Consider the following 24741-nt stretch of genomic DNA (forward strand, 5'->3'; position numbering starts at 1 on the left):
TTTAGGAGGCAAAACTAACAGATCAGTTGCCACTTATCATCGTCTGTGATCGGTTTGACTTTGTCCATGACCTGGTGCTGTATTTATATAGAAACAATCTCCAAAAATATATAGAGATCTATGTCCAGAAGGTAAATATTTTTACACCTAAATAATTTAAACCTTATCAGTACAGTATTCTGAATTGTTCTTGGTGTTTTTAAGAATGGTCTGTGAGAGTAGCTTTCGGTGTTTTTTGTCCCAGCAGTCTTTCCTTTGATTAAAATTTTATATCCGCATCAGTATATGAAGCATGAGAATAGAACCACTATAGTAACAATTTTAGATTTAGGTTTTAGAAACTTTATCTTTAAGATATTCTAGCTGGGCAGTTTTGTTGTAATTGAAGCTTTTTACACTTGGTAATCATTGCTGTTGTTGTTTTTGTGCTTAGCATTTGGAGCAGTTCTTAAGTGGGCTAATTAAGCCTGGGAGACTATGAGCAAGTGCTCCCAATGCCTGCTAGACTGTGAGCCCTTTTAGTTGGACTTGTGACTAGAAATTTAGATGCACAGTTTGTTGCTAATTTTTGAAAACTGGGCTTTAAGTTTTTAACTCAGCTTTGCCTATTAATGTAATGATACGTTTTATTTTCTTTTTTCCAAATACAGGTTAATCCAAGTCGACTCCCTGTGGTTATTGGAGGGCTGCTTGATGTTGACTGCTCTGAAGATGTCATTAAAAATTTGATTCTTGTTGTGAGAGGTCAATTCTCTACTGATGAGCTTGTGGCTGAAGTGGAAAAGAGAAACAGGTGTGGTACTGCTTTTACCATTACAAGAGATGAGTCTGGAGAGTGTGGTAATAGTTGACGCTGCTCGACAGCTGATGGGACACTGACACACTAGCTATCAGGGTTGAAATGGTTTTGGGGGGTTGTTTTTGGTTTTTCCTATAAGGTGATGCTGGAGTTATGAGAGGACTGTGCTGTCTGTAACATAGTGTGTGGGGTTCTGTTGTTCTCACTAGATTGAAGCTGCTTCTGCCTTGGCTTGAGGCCAGAATTCATGAGGGCTGTGAGGAGCCTGCTACTCACAATGCATTAGCTAAAATATACATCGACAGTAATAACAACCCAGAGAGATTTCTTCGTGAAAACCCCTATTATGACAGTCGTGTTGTTGGAAAGTATTGTGAGAAGAGAGACCCACATCTGGCTTGTGTCGCTTATGAACGTGGTCAGTGTGACCTGGAACTCATCAATGTAAGTACTGTTTGCTGAGCATATGCAGAGGCAGCTGTATCTCTTCAGTTAATTGTATATCTGATTAGGAGAATCTGAGTCTCTGTCTGTTTTTAGGTATTATGGAGCAATTCTGGGCAGATAGGTGCATTTTTAAAACTTAATTGGAAAGAGAAGTAAATCTAAAAGTGCCCAAAATGTAAAGTCTGTATACATTCCTGATTTGGCGTGTTAACCCCATTAACTTTACTTGTTCTTGTATATGTCATACATCCTGAACATAAGCATTTTTTCTATGTTACATACCTTGTGGACTTGTGTCCCTTTGGACTTTATTTTCTATGAATGAAAAAGTATCTTCACATAGATACTAGCTACAACCAATATGACATTAAATATGACATTAATAGGGTACTTTGAAGAATCTGTTTTCTTTCAGTGTTATCAGATTTGTGTGTAGTTCAGTATCATAATTGTATCCTCTCTCTTTAGTCTTTATTCTGAATCAGTTCTTAGAAATGTATTTTTTAATGACAGATACCTCTGCTAAAACTCAATTTTATTGGTGAAATAAAATGCATAACCAAATTTTCCATTGTAAAGAGAACAATTAAGTGGCTATCAGTGTATCGCAGTGTTACATAATCACTACTCTTTCCCACTTTCCCGGCCTTCATCATTGAGGAAGGACACCCTCTTTTCAGTAAAGCTTCTCCATACTCTCGATTCTCATAGACTCTCTCAAATGCCAAACCACACTCAACCCTTGTTGATTTGCCTGTTCTGTATTTTTTTAAACTAAAATATTTATATTTTGTACACATGTATGTAGAGGTCAGAGGATAGTTGTGGGAATCTGTTGTCTCTTAGGAACTAGACTTGGGTCATCCATCAGCCTTGGTGACAGGTGCCTTTACACACTGAGCATTCTTGCTGACCTCTGTACATTTTGTATAGATGTATAGTCAATCTCCTTTCCCCTCATGCCATGCTGGGAGAGCACTGCATCACCTGAGCTACCTGCCTGGCCAAAAGTAAAGCATTTCTCATTTTAGTTTCCCCATATCACTTCCTAACTCTTCGGCTGCACTCAAGTTCTCTGTGACTGGATATAGATCATACATTTCTACTCAGAATGTGTCCCAAGTCACGGTTGTCCCATGTTTCTGCATTCAGAAGCACATTATAAACAAATACACATGCTCTGTGGGCTGTGCACATTTCCTTTTCTTCCCTCACTCTGCTTAGCCTCCGTGAAGCTTCAGCCCTTTCTCCTGGTTGTCTGAACACTGGGCTGGTATGAGCAAGGCCCTGGGTATAATCCCTAGCACTGGAAAAAAAAAATTCTGTCATATTTATCAGCCTGGATTCATAGATTCTTGTTTTACTCTTTATAGTCATGGCTCTTTGTAGTTGGAATTTTCTTTGGGCTGCCAATCAGCTCCTAAATAAAGAAACAGAAACTTATTATTAATGTCAATTATGAATGCCCAGCCTTAGCTTAGGCTTGTCCCACTAGCTCTTTTAACTTAACTTGTTTGTATTTATCTGCATTTTGCCTCTGGGCTTTTTACCTTTCATTCTGTGTGCCCTACTTTCCTGCTTCCTCTGTGTCTGTCTGCCAGGACCCTGGCCTCTCCTTGGTCTCTTTTTCTTTCTTTTTTTTTTAAGCCTAAATCCTCCTCCTACTTACTCACCTTGCCCTGAAGTCCCACTTATACCTCCTTGATATGGGGTGTCCTGTATATTTGGGTCTGGGCTGCTGGGAAACTAAAGCCTCCATTTACACCTCCTCCCCTTACTATTGGCCATTCAGCTTTTTAGTAGACTAATCAGGTGCCCTAGGCAGGCAAGGTAAAAGAGCAGCACATCTTTTAAGTGGTTAAACAAATATTCCACAACAACTGTTACTTCTGTTGGGACTCAGATGGTCGCCTGATTTGTTGGGGCACTTCATTCCTGATAATTAATACAGCAGGATCACTCTGTCACTTTCCAAGCTTATAGTTGCTCATTTTTCCAGGAGACCCCCACCCTTTCTAGCAAAGGATGCCATTAGCAACCAGGTTCTATACTGGAGATATATTTGTTTCTAGAATCACTTCAGTGATCAGATCGAAGAAAATTATGTATGTACATACATACTTTCAAAGGTTTTGCATATCTATATGCAAATATATAGAAAGTAAGTACGTAAAAGTAGTTAATAAAATACTAAAAGAAAGCTTTGGAGATAACCAGCACTGTATTAAAGTATAACACAAAGCTTATAACTTAAAGTCATACAATACTAATGTTTGAACATCGAAAATAAACTGAGTATGGTATTGCATGTCTGTAATTCCAGCATTTGAGAAGTGAGACAGGGTTGATAGGAATTTGAAGCTCTGGTATATGAAACCACCATCTCAAAAAAAAAAAAATAAACTAATATAGTATTGGGATGCTTTTTTAAAGCCCCTAAAAATTCTTTTTTTCTATTGTTGAGTTTCAGTGAGTACATCTGACTGTGGCATTCCCAAGACTCTATAGAAGTAATAGATGTCTTACAGAACCAAGAGTCGGCAAGTTTGCAGATAACTTTCAGTCTTCTATAGTCTTTACTTCTTGTGTTGACATTAACTCTTGCTATTTTAATTAGGTTTGTAATGAGAATTCCCTCTTCAAAAGCCTTTCCCGCTACCTGGTCCGTCGAAAAGATCCAGAATTGTGGGGTAGTGTGCTACTGGAAAGTAATCCATACAGAAGACCACTAATTGACCAGGTAAAAATGGCAAAAGTGTTTCTCTTCTTTTTGGCTTGGAATACTTTCCTTTCACTATGTACCCAGATACTCAACTGAGTCATATAGGACTATAGTGGAAAGCAGAAAAAGTGAAAGAACATTAAAATTCTGCTACGTAAATGTAAAAAAAATATATATATATAAAATATAAGGAAAGTGAAATCTAAAACAATTATCTTAAATTCATCATCTTTAATTAAAAGAAAATAAATTAGGATTGACTACAAATTATTACCTGACCACATGACTAAATTGAAGATATTTAAAATATGTCTTCATGTAAGTCAGCACCCAGTGAGGATTGATAATACAAAATACAGAAAATCCAAGTAATTTTTGTGGGGGAGGAGGAAAATACGGCTTATGCCTGAAGTCCCAGCACTTAATTGTTTGAGAGAGGAAGAATGTGAATTTGAGTTCATCTTGAGCTATGACTGTATCATGATCCTATCTCCAAGTAAGTATCATGGAGATGGTTCCATCTGCAAGTATGAAGACGTGAGTTCACATCCCTAGCATCCACATGCAATCTGGGCTTAGGGGCCCCTGTATTGAACCCCTGTGGTAGGTCGATAGGAAGATCTCTGGTACATCCTGGTAAGCCAGTCCAGTCAAATGGATGAGCCCTAGCTTTAAGGAGAGACTTTTATCAAAAATAAAGTGGAGAAGTAACTGGGCAAGACAGGTAGTAACAACCTTTGATACATGCACACGCTCCTACACACATTCATTCACACAACCACAGGAATAGTACATAATAGCACACACAGTGCCCAATTCAGTGATAGTAAGTTAACTAAAGAACCACAGTTGAAGTTTTTATACCTATATGATATTGAAATCTCGGATTTAAAGTGCTAATTATTACTTGTTATTTTAATGATTCTTAAATTCTGGTAGACAAGTAGGTACAGCATTTTGAAGAGCAGATTACTACCTCTGAGTTTTCCACTAACCCCAGGAAGCATTTCCAAGGCACCTTCCCAAGTAGATAGATACAAAGCTTCCTGCAATCGTTGTGGCATTTGGGCTTATGAAAATAGCCAAAACCAGGGTTGTTCATTTTATAATCTGCATCTGGGATTTGAAAATAAGAAGCCATTAAGTAATAATGATAAGTGTTATTATAGATAGTGTTTTATCAGAGGAAATTAAGAATTATGTAATTGCTAATGTTAGTAGCATAATTAGAAACAATGTGTGTCATGTGTATTTGTGTACAAAAATCATTGAGTAGTAAATTAGAGGTAGTTTCCTCCTATTTGAGATTTTCTAAGGAGAAGTTATCTAAGTTATTTTTACTAGGCAGTATATTGTTAAGAAGACCTTGGGGTTTTTTGTTTTTGTTTTTATAACTATACCATATATATCCTCTGTAGGTTGTACAGACAGCCTTGTCTGAAACTCAGGACCCAGAAGAAGTGTCAGTAACTGTGAAGGCTTTTATGACAGCAGATCTTCCTAATGAACTCATTGAACTGCTGGAGAAAATTGTACTTGATAATTCTGTATTCAGTGAACACAGGTACGCTGCCAAAGGACTGCACTGACTTTCTGCTCAGTCTTTCAATGTGACCGGTTGGTTTGGGGAAGGAACAGAAAATAAATTAGAGGCAGTTACTGTTACTCTCCTAATACTCTTACCTCTTCTCACTCTGTCCCCTGAGACAAATGACCCTCTAGTGCCATACTGTTTATCCCTTGCCACTGATATGCTTTTTAAACATTGTGGTTGAATATCTTGGTTTCTAAAGGAATCTGCAAAATCTCCTCATCCTCACTGCAATTAAGGCTGATCGGACACGTGTTATGGAGTATATTAACCGCCTGGATAATTATGATGCTCCAGATATTGCTAACATTGCCATCAGCAATGAACTGTTTGAAGAAGCATTTGCTATTTTCCGGAAGTTTGATGTCAATACTTCAGCAGTTCAGGTAGATCTTGAAATTAGATAAATTAATATAATAACTACAATGCCTTCTCTTGATGTAAAGAATGTATTGTCCTATTAGGGTGTATACAGATTGCTATCACAGTAGAATCATAAATAATCATAAAAATGCTATCAGTTTAAACATGTAAGATCCTTTTTACTGTAACACCAATTCAAAAATGTTGCCCAGGTCTTAATTGAACATATTGGAAACCTGGATCGTGCATATGAGTTTGCTGAACGCTGCAATGAGCCTGCTGTTTGGAGTCAACTTGCAAAAGCTCAGTTGCAGAAAGGAATGGTGAAGGAAGCCATTGATTCTTACATCAAAGCTGATGATCCTTCATCCTACATGGAAGTTGTTCAGGCTGCCAACACCAGTGGTATGACTTCTAATCTTTATGTATTTGACACTTCAGAAAATTACTAAGCCATGTATTTGGGTATCTTAACTTTTAATTGTATAGAGGTTCAATACTTCTTGATTACTTGTGAAAACTTTCAGCCCAGCATCTTAATCCAGCTAAACACTGACTGCATTGTGTGAATTTAAAAGATCTTTGGAGAAGCTTAATTTTAGTTTGAAGTCTGATAAAATAGTGATAGAGCTCTGATATATAACTTTTAAGTGTGTGGCAAAGGTATCAGATATTCTTTGGATCAATAATAATACAGGCATATAATGGAATTTTTATACTTTTGGGCATATCCATTTTTATGTGTTGTTCTGTGCACTGTTTCTTTGAAAAGGGAGTTAAATTGGTGAAGTGATGTGCATATGCCATCGTAGTAGTTGGGAAGCTGAGACTGGAGGCCTTAAGTTCATGGACAGCCTGGGCATCATCATCATCATCATCATCAATGTGTGTGTGTTTGTTTAGTGGGATGCTTGTATGTAGATACTGTAAAGGCCAGAGGACAAGCTCTGTTTTTACCTCTCAGGCACTATCCACTAAAAGACAGGGTGTCTTGTTGGCCTGGGTGTAAAGTAATTTAGGCCAGCTAACCAGCAAGCATAAACATAAATGTAGCATGATACTCTCTCAAAAAGAAAAAAGAAAAAAATGTAGGGGGCACAAATAGCAGATCTTACATATTTGGTTGGAAATATAAAATAAGGATGCTAATTTATGGCTTATTTGTTTATTTAGGAAACTGGGAAGAACTGGTGAAGTATTTGCAGATGGCACGAAAGAAGGCTCGAGAGTCCTATGTGGAGACAGAATTGATATTTGCGCTGGCTAAAACAAACCGCCTTGCAGAATTAGAAGAGTTCATCAATGGGCCAAATAACGCTCATATTCAGCAAGTGGGTTCCTGTTTAAGTGTGTGTGTGTGTGTTGTGTGTGTGTTTAGTGGGATGCTTGTATGTAGGTGCATACAAAGGCCAGAGGACAAGCTCTGTTTTTACCTCTCAGGCACTATCCACTTTAAAAACAAAACAAAAAGCAGAGTATCTTGTTGGCCTGGGTGTCAATAAGTAGTTTAGGCCAGCTGGCCAGCAAGTGTAAAGGATTGCTCTGTCACTGCGCCGGTGTTGGAATCACAAGCACACCATCACACCTGGCTTTTTATGTGGGTGGTGGGTATTAAACTCTGATCCTGATGTTTGTAAGGCAAGCAAGCACTTTTCTAACTGAATTATCTTACTACCTTCACACTTTAGTCAGTGATGGAATAACTTTGTTGCTTTGGAAGAATCAACATTTTAGAGAGAGACAGAGTGTATATGTGTTCAGTGCAAAGATAGGAATTTGAAAGAAGGATTGAGCTGAGACTTACATTTTACTGATCGTGGATTGCCTTTGTCCCTAGGTTGGTGACCGTTGCTATGATGAAAAAATGTACGATGCTGCAAAGCTGTTGTACAATAATGTTTCTAACTTTGGACGCTTGGCATCTACCCTTGTTCACCTTGGTGAATATCAGGCAGCAGTTGATGGTGCTAGAAAAGCTAATAGTACCCGGACCTGGAAGGAGGTAATCTAAACCCAAGTTTGAATGATGACTTAAGTTTTCTGTTTGAAAGTTGTATTTCTACTGTTGAGTTGGAATAATCATCTACATTTACATTTGAATTCTCATAATGAAAAATGTTTATTCTAGGTCTGCTTTGCCTGTGTAGATGGAAAGGAGTTCCGTCTTGCTCAGATGTGTGGACTTCATATTGTAGTACATGCAGATGAGTTAGAGGAACTTATCAACTACTATCAGGTAATAAACACCAGGACTTCATATGAATTGAGACCTTTGCATACATGTTCTCTCCTCTAATTGCTTATTTCTCTGTTTAGGATCGTGGATACTTCGAAGAACTCATCACCATGTTGGAAGCAGCCTTGGGACTGGAGCGAGCTCACATGGGAATGTTTACTGAACTAGCTATTCTGTATTCTAAATTCAAGCCACAGAAAATGAGGGAACACCTGGAGTTGTTCTGGTCAAGAGTGAATATTCCTAAGGTAACCAGTCTTCACCACTGCCAGGCAACTCTAATAATTTAAAACACCATGCTTCTCATTAGGCTGATAGGTAGCAGAAGTTAGATTTACATGTTAAGCCACTGGTCTTTCTTATGCAGGTGCTGAGAGCTGCAGAACAAGCTCATCTTTGGGCAGAGCTGGTGTTCCTGTATGACAAGTATGAAGAATATGATAATGCCATAATCACCATGATGAATCATCCCACTGATGCATGGAAGGAAGGGCAGTTCAAAGATATCATCACGAAGGTATGTACCCTCGGGTATGGGCTGTGGAAGGAGAAAGCTCATTGGGGGAGCAACTGACTTTTAATGCATGGGTTTCTCCTACTTTAGGTGGCCAATGTGGAACTCTACTACAGAGCAATCCAGTTCTACTTAGAATTCAAGCCTCTGTTGTTAAATGACTTGCTCATGGTGCTGTCTCCACGGTTGGATCACACTCGTGCAGTCAATTATTTCAGCAAGGTAACCATTTTAAACTTCATGGTGAAGATTTTGCTGTGCTTGGATAACAGTTGCCCTAGACCTTCTACAATGTGGCTACCTTTCTAACAAACTTTATCTTAAAGGTTAAACAGCTACCACTGGTGAAACCATATTTGCGCTCCGTCCAGAACCACAACAACAAGTCTGTAAATGAATCACTGAACAACCTCTTTATTACGGAAGAAGATTACCAGGTAAAACCTATGAATTCTTGTAAATACTTAAGACATTAGGTCCTGATTAGGCTTAAAGTTGGCTTTAAACAGATTCTGTAGTAAAAGCTCCTGTTATCCTTACGTTTATAAAAGAGCAGACACGTGGGTGCCTAGGTTCTTTCAGTTAGTCTTTAAAACTTACTTGCTCTTAAGTGGACTTAACTGATTATTACTTTTCTTACATAATATCTTAGTATTTGTCTTTTAAGGTAATTGCCTTTTTTAGTTTCACTTACTCTTGACCTGACTGGAACTTGCTTGGTAGTCCAGGCTTGCCTCAGACTCAGGCATCCGGCTCACGATGAGTTTCCTTTAGGTTCAGAGCCAAATCTGTAAAAGTGAATATCATGTTAAATGATATGAATAGTTTCCTGACAGCATAAGTTCTTGTCCATATTACATATTCCTTGAGTTCCATAGTTATTCAAGTTAGTATCGATACTGGAAACCTTGGAGAAAATTGTGCCTTTAGAAAATTTACAGTGCATTTGAGGATTTTATTTATTGTTTTAGAAGTAGATGAAGAAAGTTCACACCTGAACATAGGCTACAACTTTTGTAGTTTGATGCTTGAATCTATGTTGCTATGTTTTATGCTGTCATCTAATTGCCTACATCAAAATGATGTGCAAAATAAATGTTAAACTGAAAGCCTTTAGTTGACTTTTGAATGAATGACTTTGTCTCATCTCTTAAGGCTCTGCGAACATCAATAGATGCTTATGACAACTTTGACAATATCTCACTTGCTCAGCGTTTGGAAAAACATGAACTCATTGAATTCAGAAGAATTGCTGCTTATCTCTTCAAAGGCAACAATCGCTGGAAACAGAGCGTAGAGCTGTGCAAGAAAGACAGCCTTTACAAGGTTGATAAAGTGGGGGTGGGCTGTCTAAGCAACTCAGATGGTATCTTTACAAGTGATGTTATCGAGCTGTTAGTTCCATGGGTATGAGAATTGGTAGTGTCGTTCCCTTTTGTGAATATGGTCTTTGAGTGGTTTGTGGGGTTTTTGTTTGTTTGTTTGTTTGTTTGTTTTTACTTTTAGGACTGGTTTAAGTCAGCATAATTGGTTGACCTCTGCCCTTCATTGTTTCCTCTGAATAGGACGCAATGCAGTATGCCTCTGAATCTAAAGATACAGAATTGGCTGAAGAACTCCTACAGTGGTTTTTGCAGGAAGAAAAAAGAGAGTGCTTTGGGGCTTGTCTCTTTACCTGTTATGATCTCTTAAGGCCAGATGTCGTCCTGGAAACTGCATGGAGGCACAATATCATGGATTTCGCCATGCCCTATTTCATCCAGGTTATGAAGGAATATTTGACCAAGGTAATGATGGTCAGAAGTATATTCAGAACTAGTAATTTTGAGGATATTTACAATTCTACATGCATATTTTTTATTCTTTTTCTCAAGTAGAAATTATTGATCATAAAATGTTCTTATTATATGGAATTTTTCTTAAGAGATAACAGATGCCATGACTAGGAAGGGAACTCAAACTTGTCATTGTTTACCCTCTATATTCTTAAAGTAAATAGCACTTTTTGTTTTAATGTTTGAAATCTTTTAAAATAGCATTTTAAAATTAACTCCTATAACCCAGATTTTCATGTATACTTCTATAGATTACCTTTGTTTGTTTCCTGACTTCATGTCTTTACCTGTTTCCCATGGGAAAACTGCATCGTATAAACAGCCTGCTAATAATCATCACAGATTTTTTGATAATCAGATACCTAATTTTAAAAAACCATAGGTAATTTTCAGTTAACTATGTTTCCTAAATACACATTAAATAAACTGAAGATACAGCCACCTTATAAAATTTACTGTTCGTTTTAGCATCTCCTTTTGATGTTAGAATAGTTTTTGCTTGCCCTGAGTTACTAGATATGCGTAGACAATGTAAATGATTTTTAAAGATCAATTTTGTCAGAGCAAATCAAGCTTAAAATTGAAGTCTCACCAGCACTTGGGAGGCAGAGGCAGGCGGATCTCTGTGAGTTCGAGACCAGCCTGGTCTACAAGAGCTAGTTCCAGGACAGGCTCCAAAACCACAGAGAAACCCTGTCTTGAAAAACAAAACAAAAAAAAAAACAAAAAAAAATTGAAGTCTCACTTCTGATCTCTTCAGAGTGTCCGAATACAAGCGGGGAAACACCACTAACGCCCTCAGTATAGAGAAATTTTCCTTAGGGGATCACATATCTCATATTGCACCTAGATTTTTTTTTAAGGAGTAATATTTTATATGTAAGTTCAGTGTGATTAAACAGTTACCACAGCTTAGCCATAGGGGAGACGAGCTTCTTTTCTTATGCATAATACCACCTTTTGAGACTTGGCTGCTGTTAACCCAAGTGCTGTCCGTTACTAGCCATTAAACTGCTTCCTTTCACACTGACTTAGCATAAATACTTCTGCAGTGAGCTTTGAAGTTAAAAGGGATTCTCAATTTTGCTTCCGTATGCCCTTTACTTCCACTTCGCTCCTACCTTTTTTAGTGGGTACGTGTTTCTCCCTTGAACCTTTGTTGCTGATTCTACCTTTTTATGCTCAATATGGAATTTGATTTTTTTTCTAAGCTGCACCTTCTGAATTCCTTTGCAGGTTGATGCAATAAAGGAAAAGGTGAAAGTTGATTCTTTTCCATCTTTAAGTCTGGAGGACTAAGTCTAAGGAATTTGCATGATTTTTTTCCTTCCTTTTCTACACTGCTGCTGCTGCTTTCCCCCCAATAAATTTTCACTAAGCCTCTGCAAGTCCCTTGAAACATAACTATAATAGAGCTGTAGGACATTAGTAGATGTTTGCTACTAATCGGCTAATAGGCTTTAGGAAGGGCAGGAGGCTAATCAGTAGTTGGTTCACAGTCTCTCTTTAATATATTATTAAAACTGAGCATGGTGAGTTTCAATATTAATTCCAAACTATCAGGGTATCTGGACCGTAGTAGGACTCTCTTAATATTTGAAATAAATTAAAACATCTTCTTTTTTATTTTGTGAGCTTGCCTGACAGTTGTTGAATTTATATCTGTATGTACATGCCCTAAGAGGCTTTTGGAGTTCTGTGGGGCTTTTTTGTTTGTTTGTTTTCTGGGGTTTTTGTGGTATTGAAGGACTGTGATCCAGTTTCTGATCTCTTGATTCTTACTAATTTTTTTTTTTGCTGAAAGTAGATACAAGAGATACTAGCTGCTTCAGAAGAGACTTTCCTCATGTTTCTCCAGGTGTCCAGTTCTCATGGTGCTAGTCCATTTTTAAGAGGAACCAAAATCTTTTCAATCATGAGAGAGCCAAGCTTGCTGTAACTGTTGCTAAGCAACATGGATTGTTAATATTTATAACAAGGCAATATTAACACCTATCTGTAAGAAGGCATGCCTTAGAAACTACCTAAAATTTGCTGTCTTGTTGATTAGTTGGCTCAATATCCAAGAATGCCAAATTTAGGCACCATTTGGTTGCTGCTTTCTTCATTGGCTTGTCTCCATCCCAGTATAAACAAAACAAACTTTAAAACTTAAGCCTGGTGTAAAATTATGGCTAGGGAGGGGTGGGGAAGTAAAGGAGTGTTAAATTTAAATGAACTTGGGTGGGTCCAATGCTTTGGGATTCTGTTCATCAGACTGGAGTCACCACTGGAACTTAGGGCAAACCTGAGTAAAATGCATTGTGTGTGAGACCCTTCAGCAGCTAGTAAGCAAGGCAGTTAGAAAGCGTGTGTGTGAAAAATGGGTAATTGAACTGTAGTGTTATGCGTTGTTTTAAATCAAGCATGTACAAGTCATTGCAATTACATCATACTACTCCGAAACATAGAGCATTGCTGTGGGCTGTGTGTGTTTCTTGAGAGCCTGTATGGCACCAGTCATCTTCAGATCTCACTTCTTGCTTCAGTACTTTTGCCTTTTTTTCATGCACACATACACCGAAATAACTGACTGCATGTTGACTTTACTCTGCAGCATATTGCAGTCTTTGTGGAAAAGCCTTTTGCATTTTAGTGGATTTCCAATATTACCAATGGAACTGATTTCAGTGACATAATTGTTTAATTTTTCTTCTTCAATCTGAAGATCAGAAACTTTTGTTACAGCTCTTAACAAAAGCTTATGTTCATAAAAGCCTTCTCTGGTTTTTCTTTTTGTGCAATCTAAATTGGGCTATTAAATAAAAATTGGATGTTCCTGTGCCAGAGGCTGTCTTATTATATAAACATCAACATTTTTGCTTATGTTGGTGTTTCTTCTCTGGGATTTGTGTTTTTCCTCCTCCCTCCCTGCCTATGTCAATGACTGGGCAATTGGATAATGCTGGCTCTTTTAATCTCCCATGTGTTTCTCTAGCAGACATGTGTTCAACATTTAATCAGACATTAACTTTTATATGTGTCTGTTTACTTAAGTTTTTTTTCATTGAAAGTCTGGAGATGTATTATGCAGTGCTGGGTTTTTTGGTTTCATTTTTCCTCTTTTTCTTAGAATTTATTTATATGCAGGTGTCCATGTTTCCTGTATAGCTTTTGTAGACTAGCCTCACATATTAGCTAGGTTAGCAAACTCCAAATGACCTTGATGGCATAGCTGTTCTTAAATTCTACAGATGAATAATTTTTCTTGTAAATTTGGATGCCAAATAATGGGTACTTCACATGATCTTTACATTCCATGGTAGTCTTTAATTTGATAGTAGGATAATTTGTAACATTATAAAATAAGAAAATAGTATATGAAAGCAAACCACCACCACATGCTGACTTAAACCAGTACTAAAAGTAAAAAAAAAAAAACTGACTTAAAGATCACATTCACAAAAGGGATACACAGTGAAACTCTTTCTCCTCCCCTGCAAAAAAAAAAAAACCCACAAACCTTGAAACAAAACAAAGCAAACCCATTTTCCTAAGGTAGACAAACTACTGAAGCTTGCTTCTTAGAAGTCCTTTAACAAGACTGGGTTAGACCCAGATTGCTTTTAACATGTAGCAATTAGAGTAAGTCTAAAACATTGTCTTGAGCTGTTTCAGCTGGGACAGGCACTTGGCTGTCAAGCCTGAGTGATGCTTGATTCTGTCCCTAGGACCCACATGATAGAATGAGAGAACTGACTTCTGCAAATTGCCCCTACACCCTCTTCATGCACACCATGGCACCTGTTTGTCATCCCCTGCCCCCAAATAAGTACATGTAATTTTTACAATTACAAAAAATACTGTCCTAACCCTCTGTGCCTGTGTGTATACTCACAGATACTATTTTAAATTTCCACTAGAACATGGGGTCTGCTTTAGCATTTTAAAAAGATCTAGTTTTCACAACTGTTTCACGGATCTACATGTCTACTCATGTGCCTCCTCCACCTCACCTCTCCACATTGTTTTGGAAGAATATCTGCGGTTCCTCTCTGCACTCACAATCTTACCACACTTTTGGCCTTAAAAGCAGTACATAGAACACTGAGATTTGAAATTTAGTTGTAGAGAAAAACTGGTTCAGATGCCAACTTTTAAATATAGTTTGAAATATAATTATAGGCTAGTGTAAAGGCAATCGAAGTATGTGGTCAGAGGATTCTATAAGGCCAGAATCCTGGTATTTTTCTCAGTGTGTGTCCCAGACTTACAGAATGAAATTATATTAGCCCCACAGAGAACTTCCAGCTTCTTTCAGCCCCATTTTCTAGAGAAGGAAATCCAATGGATGAAAAAGTGGTTTGCGAAGCCCCCACCTAGCTGGGTAATAGCCATCCTGCCCTTCAGTCGTACACTGAGACTGATATTATCTGATATTGGCTGCTTTGATTAGCTAGTATACAGAAGCCATTTATTTTTTTGGCTTCATTAAAAGAGCCAGGTCAGGCAATCCTAGTTACTTCTTAAAGACATGTACCATTAATCTTTGCATTTTGTCTCAGACAACTAAGGAAAATGGTCTTATACAGTCAGATTGAAAATGGAGCTCCTTGAGACTTCTCAGCCTATAAAATATAAACCTCAGCAGGAGCTATGCACAGTTGGCAGAGAAGCTTATCCTGCTCAAGTACTTAATCTAGCCATTAGACTCAATTCACTTTTTTGCAAACCTATTCACTTGGGGAAAGGAAGTCTTGATAGTTCATGAGTTCTTGTTACCTCTGATAGTGTGTACACTTCCTTCTCACTTCCTCCCTTGCTCAGGCTGCATCCCAGCATGTCCAGTCTTAGCCTGGTGTGAGCTCTTAATGCATTTATAAACCCCTCCTGCCTGAGGGGTTTTAACGACAGTGCTGAAAACCACCCTTACTGAAGTATGAATATTGCCATTGAATTTGATGGGGTCTGAGAATGTTCTTGCCAGTCTGTTTTATTTTGACAGAATTTAACATACTAAGGCTTTTCCACTCTCTGCCATAAACCTAAGTTTGTAATGCTTTTGAGGTTCTAACTAACATGATTTCTTTTTCTCTAGGTGGATAAATTAGATGCTTCAGAGTCATTGAGAAAAGAAGAGGAACAAGCTACAGAGACACAGCCCATCGTTTATGGTAATCTGTCTCTTTTTAAGTTAGACCCTTCTTAAATGTAGCAAGCTGAGTTAAGGAATAGTCCCCCCAACTGTTGCATTTTCTCCTGAGGACCATTTAAAACTCTTTGATGTTTTCCACTCTAATAATCTTCCATGCATAGAATATCTCAAAAATAGTCGTTAAAGATGGTCTAGGTTGCCAGGCAGTGATGGCGCACGCCTTTAATCCCAGCACTCGGGAGGTAGATGCAGGTGGATCTCTGTGAGTTCGAAGCCAGCCTGGTCTACAAGAGCTAGTTCCAGGACAGGCTCTAAAGCTACAGAGAAACCCTGTCTTGAAAAACAAAAAAACAAAAAAAATCAGTTGCCAGATTGATGACTGATCTATTTATTTCTCTAAGTCAGTAAGAAAGAAACAACAATGAATTCTGATTTTAGAAGAACCAATATGCCATGGATGTCTTCAGTGTGCTTTGCATAAAGACTCCATCTTCACTTTAAATCTATCTAGGACAGAGAATGGGGGTTGAGTTTCCATTTGAGAACTTTCCAGAGAGGTAGAACATCCAAATCCTAAAGTATTTAAAGAAGTTGACTTCCTCTTCTACTAGCCTGTGTGGGTTACTTATCCTTTGTATTTCATACTTGGTGAACATTGGATTTGAGGAGTATGATTAAAAGTTTTATAGCCAGATGTTTTTTAGAAGGAAGTATAAAATTATGACCATTTTTGTCTCAGACAACTAACGAAAATGACAATATAGGAATCTTTATTATTATTATTATTATTACAGATAAACTGTTTGGAGGAATTTGGGGGACCGGGTAGTTTTGATGAAGGACTGGTTAGACCTAACATGTTAAATAAGGTTTGACATCTTTGAAATAGGGAAAAAATGATAGTTGTGGTTATTTAGTAGGTATCTACAGACTGGGCCTTCATGGCGTTTGAGTGAACTAGGGTTAGAATTTTCAAGGTAATCTAGGGGTGATTCTTTGGTAAGCCAGTTTCCAAAAAAACCCCAAAACTCACTTACTGAAGACAATTTTGGTTGTACCACAAGAAAGGAGTCCATTGTGCTGGGAGAAAGATAGCTTCTGTTCTAGCGGGAGATGATTTGCAGGGCTAGGGAGGTATTGTGTTTCTCTCTCTAAAAGTTCTTTACGTGTCATGTTTTCTTTATGTGGTCAGCAACTATTTCAGCTTCATCAACAAGTATTTGATAGAAGGTATATATGTTCTCATGTTTTTCATGCCTAATGCATTGCATATCTAGTGCATATTTGAATGTGTTTTTTCTATTGCTGTCTCTAAATTAGCGCTGGATTCTTCGCTAGAACCATATTGGGTTTTATTACCATTCAGATGTTTAGAATCAGAGATTTAAATTAACAACTTGTAAAGTTTTCCTGTGCTAAAATTTTAGTCACTAAATGTAATGTGTATTATGTAATAGGCTTGTTGGCAGATGTATGGCCTGATAAATGTCAAATGTGCATGTGTTACTGCTTTAAATATAGGATGTTGTGGCCCTCAGTCCTGCACCATTGGCTTTTTTTTTTAAGGCAGGAACCTTCTCAGGGTGAGATTATTCCAAACCGGGACAGTCGAAAGTGCCCCCCACAATTTAATCAGTGAATTGTGATTGCGCTGCTAGAGTGGGAAAGATGACAGCGCTAAACCTAGGTGCTAACAGATTCTCCTCCTCTGTGTCACTTTTAGGTCAGCCCCAGCTGATGCTAACAGCAGGACCCAGTGTGGCAGTCCCTCCCCAGGCACCTTTTGGTTATGGTTACACTGCACCACCATATGGGCAGCCACAGCCTGGCTTTGGGTACAGCATGTAAGATGGAAGCTGATCCTGTAGTCTCCTATTTTCATACTGAAGCATCGTCTACCCACTTCTCAGTTTATAAACGGGGAAACAGGCAACGTGTTCTCGTAACCTTTATTTCATGAAGGACTACTTTTTTGTTTCTAACTATAGACTTGGATCGCCTATGTTAAAACCTTATTTTCACATTCCGCATCATTAGAACTTCTTTTCAAAGGGGAATAGTATTCATGTGGGCTTTTTTCTCCCCCTCATTCTTTGAAGAACTGCTTACTATTCAGTCTCTTGTGAAGAACCTGATTTGCACTCTGTAGTGTTTAAAGAAACTCTAATACTGAATCTCTTAAATTTAGTGTATGTAAACAGCTTTCAATATGTATTGTCTAAATGCATTTAAATCTCTTTTATTCAAAGAAAAGCTAAAGTGAAAATACTGGTATGTGACCATGCAAGACTGTCAATGCCAACAAAGACAACACTAATCAGCATATGCTACATTGGATCACAGCGCTCTCCAAATTATTTGAAAAATGCATACAGACAACTTGCCTGATGATTTTTAAATGAGCATAAAAGGCCCTTTAACCTATGCAGGTTTCCCCATTGCGCATATAGAAATGCTAGTGTGTTTTGCTCACTTCATGTGTAACAGGTGCCCTCATGTTGTGCTGTATCCTGTGCTTTTTCTGTGGGACCATTCCATTCAGGAACAAAGAGCACCATGATTCCACACGTGTGTATTTACTAACCCTTCCCTGAGGTTTGTGTATGTTGGATATTGTGGTGTTTTAGATCACTGAGTGTACAGAAGAGAGAATTCAAACAAAATATTGTTGTTCTTCAGTTTTGTTTGTGGAATTTGAAATTACTCCAATTTAAAATAAATTACTGGACTGTGGAAATAACATGTAGAACTGCAGTTTTAATTAAATACACCTCACACCAGAAGAACGGAGGTTTCCATGGTTTTATACTGGGTGCTGCAGGAGCATTTCAGGGTGTCACAGAGGGAATTATGGAGAAAGTCATGCATTATGTCAATAAAAGTGTATTTTTAAAAGTAGTTAGCATGACATTTCTTACCATGAGCTTAAAGGGTACCAAATTTAAATATTTGCCATGGCTAAAAATACTAAATTTATTTCATTATGACTTCATTCTCTACCTTAGTGCCTAGCTTATGTTGCCTATATGTATGTCTGTGTGCCATGTGCATAGTGCCCTCCTCAGAAGCCAGAAGAGGAGCTCAGATCCCCCGAGACAGGAGTTAAGTTACCCTGTGGATGCTAGGAATTGAACCTGGGTCCTTTGGAAGAGCAGTCATTGCTCTTAAACACTGAGCCATTCTCCAGCCCTACTCTATTTTCTTAATTGTTTTATTGAGGATATTTTTCCCCATCAGATTCGCTGTTCTAATCATGTAGTGTTATCCTGTGATACCACGTTGCCACTTAAACCGTCCATATTGGGCAACACATAAGACAAACCTTGGGTAATGTGCCAGCCAGTCAGCAGGCTGCTAACTTTCTTATCAGTATATAAAGTGCTTTTCAGAATTACTGGGCAAATTATTTTATGTGTATGTGTGTTTTGCCTTCTTCTATGTTCGTGCACCATATAGGTGCCTCATGATCAAGGAGACCAGCAGAGGGCACTGGATCCCTTAGAAGTGGTTGTGAGTCTCCATGTGGGTGCTTGGAATTGAACCTTGCTCTACATTGCTCTTAATCGTTGAACCTTCTCTCTAGCCTCTTGGTTTGTTGATTCAGGGTCTCCATATCTAGTCCATGCTGGCCTTCTTTGAACTTGAGTTCTTTTTTTCTAAGCCTCCTGCATGTGGGGATTCTAAGTATGCACCACCTGTCAGTTATCTTCATATCATAAAGTGCCCAGCCAAGGATTGGGCTGTGGTGAAAGTTGGTGATAAACTATTTTAAATGAGGTATCTTCATTAACATTCTCTTGAGTTTATCACTGGAGTAGGTTCTAGACTAAGAAACTGAAAACTGTACTAAACAGTTCTTAAGTGTTGCTGGAACTAAGAAATGGGAAGACTAATGAGAAATTCTGTGACAAGCTATCTGATCTTGGGCTAAAAATAGCCACTACATAAACAAAGTCTGCCAGTGGTTAACAACTCTTTAATTATGGCCATATTAGTGCAAGGGCAAGTATCACCTCTCGGTCTTTCTCTAGTGCAGCCACCATCTTTCCCTGAGCCTTGTCTACCAAACTACTGAACTTCAGTTGGTCATTTCTATCAGTGACAGTAAAAACAAAACAAAAACTATATTGATGCAGAAAACATTCATTTGCTGTGTGGGAGGCCCCAAGGGCGATCCTCAGCACTGCTGTTAGTTGGTGTTCTTTTATACTATGGTTCAGTTCCAGCACCCTGCAAACACCGATGTGTGAGAGTCTGAAAAAGTTCTCCAAACTTCTTCCAGTTTTTCTTGAAGTGGCTAGTGCATTTAGTTTTTACCAACTGTCACACACGTGGGTTTGGGGCAATTATAGCCTCCATTTGCCTTATTCTAGAGACAAGAACCTCACTGTTAACCTGGAACTTGGAGAAATTCTCTGGTCTCAGCCTTCAAAGTGCTGGGATTGCAGAATAAACCACCACACCTGGTTCCGGGTTAGTTGGTTTTTTAATTTTTTTATTGTCTGTGTAGACACAGTGCGATGGCAATCAAGCGGAATGAGAGGACAGCTTTGTAGGTTCCAGGGATCAAACTCAGGTACCCACTGAGTCAACTCAGTAGCCCTAAGTTTATCTGTGTAAAGTTTTATTTTCAGTTATATATATGTGTGCTCGTCTATATAAGTATATTGAGTGTTGGGCTGGATCCTCTGAAATATTATGAGCCAGAAACCAAACATGGGTTCTCTTCAAGATTTTAACTGCAGAGCCACCTTCCTAACCTCTTGTTTCGGTTCTTATAAAAAGTGAAAATGTTCCACGAAACTGAGTTCATAAGTGACACTATATACTAGCCTTTTAGACAACCACACATGAACACGAGTAGTCGTGGATAAAAAATGATTTTAATAATTTTTATTGAGAATTTCATACATGTTTTCAATTTACTATGATCATAACACCCACACTTTCTCCCAAGTCAGTGCTTATGTACAACTGTATGTTGGACCATCTACTGAAGCATGGGCAACCTACCAGGACTCCTCTGAAGACTCCCTTGTCCTGCATTCTGCAGTTCTCAAAGCCCCTCCCCTACATATGCTAGGAAAAAGTACTGCTCCTCAGGACAAGTGAAACTACTATAAACGTGGGACCATGCAAGCTATGACTACTTATTTGAATAGACCATCAGCGGGCATACTAGATAGAGAAAAGACAATACCTTTCATTCAAGTTAATATACAGTCACATAAAGACTCCTTGGGCTCTGTAGAGTATGCCTTGAAGGTTGTTTGGTTAGAGTGTACGAAATACACATCAAGAACAGGTGAACAAATACTGTGATTTGCTACCAGAATTAACAATTTTCACTGTTACAGGTCCTTGAATCGGCTACCGCAGACATCCTGCTGGGAATGCAGTCTGTCAGTGTGGAGTCATGCTGTAGTCTGCAGCAAGTCTCATAAATTACCTGAGTCATAACCATGTATTTAAGTGAGTTCAACTCAGTTACAGGTGGTTGCATCACTTGACTCCTGTATAAACATTCTGTTTAGAAACTGTTGCTACTGTGGCATCACTCAGTGTTAACTACTCCTGAACCATCTATGCGCCAAGCGTTATAACTTGGAAACGCCTACAGTTTAATCATTCTGCCTAGTTTCCACTTACAACCTTATACTCCTTAACATCATAGTTCTAAAGGATATAGTGGACGTAGAAATAACTGTCAATCTTCTGGAGCTATCAAGAACAATGGATTCTAGCAAGATTGTCAAAAAAGCTTTATGTAGCCAAGTATGCTGACTAAGCCTTTAATCCCAGCATTGGGAGAAAGCAGTAGGAGGACCTTTGAGTTCAAGATCAGCTTGTTCAACATAGTTCCAGGCTAGTCTGAAAAAGTGCCCTTAAGTAATAAAATTATTTAGTTCCTAACATTTTCAGGAGAGGTTGCCTACAACTACAGTCCTTTAGTGACCATAAATTCTCACATTTCCACTTTCAAAGTCCATAAAGTTCACAAACTCACTGGTTTCACCAATGATGTAAAGGAATTTTTATAGCTTGTGTATTAGAACCACTGTGAAGTATCTTTATCCAAGTGTATCAGAAATAAGCATCAAAAGGCTACACAGGTCATAAAATTTCAACTTTGAAATAGAAATTTACTGGGTATAATGGCTGATGCTTTCAGTCCCAGCATGTGGGAGGTCAAGGCAGGAGAAATGCCACAAGTTCAAAGTTATGCCATCTCCAAAACATTCAGCTAGATAAAATCTGAATTATGATTGCATGATGGGTCTATGCAATGATCTCTTAATTAAAAAAGATTAGATTCTTGAACCATGTCCTCTAAAAAGGCCAGGAATAGCAGCATGGTTTGACTGAAGAGTGATCAATACAAGGGGCCTAATTATACACAGGAAACATGGCTCCCTCTCCACCCAATGTTATCACTGTTCTAGCATCTATCATTCAAGCATTTAAACAATGTATTTTTATTCCTTTTTTGTTGCTTTGTTTTTTGGAGACAGGGTATCCATGTGTAGCCTTGGCTGTCCTGGAACTAGCTCTCTAGATCAGGCTGGTCTCAAACTCACTGCCTCAAAACTGCTGGGATTAAAGGCGTGCGTTTACTCTTCAGATTTATGTGTACAGTGGTTTTGTCTAGTTCTTGAAGAGATGAGGGAGGGTGTCGGAAGCCCAAGAACTACAACTATGGGTGGTGTGAACTAGGAACTGAACCCGAGTCCTCTGCGAGAGCAACAAATGCTCTTAACCACTGAAACGTCTCTTTTGCCCTTCAAAAGTATTTTAAACTCAAGATATTAATGGTCCAGTACACGACAGAAGAACATGGAAACATACTTTAAAGTGGAGCAAGAATTAAGCTTTTATTACTGACAGGCTTCATACTTTTCAGACAGAATCACCACTATACAAAAGCTCATCTAGTAAAGTTTTAGGTGGCCAGTAACTTCATCAATTAGTTCTACTGGTCCTGGCCCAATTCCCAGGACAGTTCGAGAGCCTGGTTCAATCTGAGTACGTCCAGCATCTTGGATTAAACTTACAGTCAGTCCCAACACTTTCGCATGGGTCAGTAATTCAATGAGGGTTTCTTCATCTGGAGCTTTGACCACCACTTTGGGCTGGCCACAGTACTCCCACTCTTTGAGCACTTGAGGATTTTTCCTCTGAATCTGCTTGTAGGCAGAAACAGCAGCGTGAGAACACTGGGCAGCAACCTTCCCTTTTCCCATCTTTAGGTCAGTTCGAACCACAAGAATCATTTTGTACTCCCCACTCTCCCCAGGAATGCTTGCTTCGGTTTCTGTCTTGGTGTCTCTATTTGTCTCACTTGTTGAGTTCTGGGGTAACATGCCAAGGTGACCCCGGAGGCCCCAGCCCAGGCACATGCCACAAGCAACTCCAGCAGCCAAGCTGAGTGTACCAGGATGAGCCAAATACTCCATAACCAAGAACTTGGAGAGCACCTTAACGGAAAAGAAAAAAGTTGTTATCTAAAATAGGGTTTCAAGCTGTTCAGATAAACCACCTACAAGCAACAAGCAATATTTGAAAGCCACACTAAGTCAAACAGAGGAAAGGCAAGATGCATTGTGGGTCTTATGCACAGACCCTGCTTCCATCCATCCCCAAGTACTAGATGATTCAAAGATCCACAAGGAATAGTTTTGGCCATTTGAATGGTCAGCAGACTTTCTTCAGTTAAAAACCCTACCATTCAGTCTTCCTTAAATCCTATGGGAAAAGGAAATGATGGCTTCGCCAATATGCCTAAAGAACTGTTGGGGGAGCTGGGCACTGATGGAGCACATCTTTAATCCAAGCATTTGGGAGGCAGAGTCAGGTGGATCTCTGTGAGTTCAAAGCCAGCCTGGTCGACAGAGTGAGTTCCAGGACACCTAGACCTGTTACACAGAGAAACTTTGTCTCGAAAAACAAAACAAACAAACAAAAAAATCAAAAAAAAGAACAGTTGTGGGTCCAGTGGTCCTTGTACTCAGAGAAGCACTTAAGAGAACCGGGAATGTTAATCACACAGGTGCATGCCTCAATGGAAGAGATACAAACCAAATACTTGCATTCCATCCAGAAAGCAACTATCTGGTGACCATTTTGCTGCTAGCTGAAGGGACAGACCTCACCCTAGTTCTCCAGAACGGTTATTCCAGACTCTTCCCTCCCTAGACCATTCCCCATCCTTAGAATAGATGTCACAAGTACGTTATGGCCAGCTGGCCTCTATGCTATCACTCAGAGACCACACTAGATTCTAGATCTTTTTGCTATAGAACCCACCCTCATGGTCATATGTATTTTGTAAGAGTTTCTATGTAGTCACAAATTCTATGTAGTGCACCTGGAACTGGATTGTTGCCTGGAAACCTTTTCCCAAATTGTACTGTGTTTAAAAATGCTGACAGTTCACTGACCCAGGTTGATGAAGTCAATCTGCACTGTTTCCATTATTTCTTGACATGATTTGCTTCCCTGCTGCACGATACCTACAGGGACCCCCTTCAAGGAGCCCAAAGCAATAAAAACTAACTCTGGAAAGCAGTGTAAATTTCTATCTTCATAATTCAGTGGTTCTCACTGTCATAGTAAGCCTTTAGGAGGTACATTAGGCCATGAGTCAAGATGCTGTAAACAAAGTTTCAGCATTGGAAATAAGCGTGGATGGAAACTTATCCAAGATCCTAATACAAATTCATGTTACATCTGAACACAAAGTATTTGAAGTGGGTTCTTAAATTCAGTAATTCTAGAAGTGTAGCTATCCTAGAGGCATTGAATTCCTGTCACTCCTTCCCACCTTTAACAGGGTTACATCCTGTAGTCCACCATGCCCTGGAACCCAGACAGGCCTTGAACTTGCACAACCCTCTGGCCTTAACCTTCCAAATGCTGGGATTTGAGCAACCAGCCTGGCTTGGATTTCTATGTTAATGGAAACAACCATCAGTTTCTTCCTCTAGTGTAGTGTCCAAGCATTTATATGCATGAAGCCACCATTTTTACAGTACTTAAGTAACACTATAAGAACTGTGCAATACACGACCTAAATGGATAGGAACACTTATTTTAGCATAAA

The 24741-nt window shown here is 38.8% G+C and overlaps 1 protein-coding gene across 2 annotated transcripts in view; it reads left to right on the forward strand.

The window, feature by feature from the left end:
* The window catches only part of Cltc (clathrin heavy chain), a 63630-nt gene extending 45249 nt beyond the window's left edge, over positions 1–18381 (forward strand). The window contains exons 15-33 of one of the 2 annotated variants that reach the window (XM_075991213.1): positions 6–131; positions 651–793; positions 1009–1243; positions 3864–3986; positions 5387–5532; positions 5762–5945; positions 6135–6327; positions 7096–7253; positions 7760–7924; positions 8051–8158; positions 8239–8406; positions 8526–8675; positions 8763–8894; positions 8999–9109; positions 9828–9998; positions 10238–10459; positions 11744–11764; positions 15585–15660; positions 17365–18381. In XM_075991213.1, coding sequence (XP_075847328.1) covers positions 6–131; positions 651–793; positions 1009–1243; positions 3864–3986; positions 5387–5532; positions 5762–5945; positions 6135–6327; positions 7096–7253; positions 7760–7924; positions 8051–8158; positions 8239–8406; positions 8526–8675; positions 8763–8894; positions 8999–9109; positions 9828–9998; positions 10238–10459; positions 11744–11764; positions 15585–15660; positions 17365–17489 — 2757 coding nt within the window. In that variant the 3' untranslated portion in view covers positions 17490–18381. The remainder of the gene's footprint in view (positions 1–5; positions 132–650; positions 794–1008; positions 1244–3863; positions 3987–5386; positions 5533–5761; positions 5946–6134; positions 6328–7095; positions 7254–7759; positions 7925–8050; positions 8159–8238; positions 8407–8525; positions 8676–8762; positions 8895–8998; positions 9110–9827; positions 9999–10237; positions 10460–11743; positions 11765–15584; positions 15661–17364) is intronic. The other variant, XM_075991216.1, reaches the window with a different exon arrangement.
* The last annotated feature ends 6360 nt before the right edge of the window (positions 18382–24741 follow it).

Source organism: Microtus pennsylvanicus, chromosome 11, assembly GCF_037038515.1.
Source record: "Microtus pennsylvanicus isolate mMicPen1 chromosome 11, mMicPen1.hap1, whole genome shotgun sequence".
Classification (NCBI taxonomy): Eukaryota; Metazoa; Chordata; class Mammalia; order Rodentia; family Cricetidae; genus Microtus; species Microtus pennsylvanicus.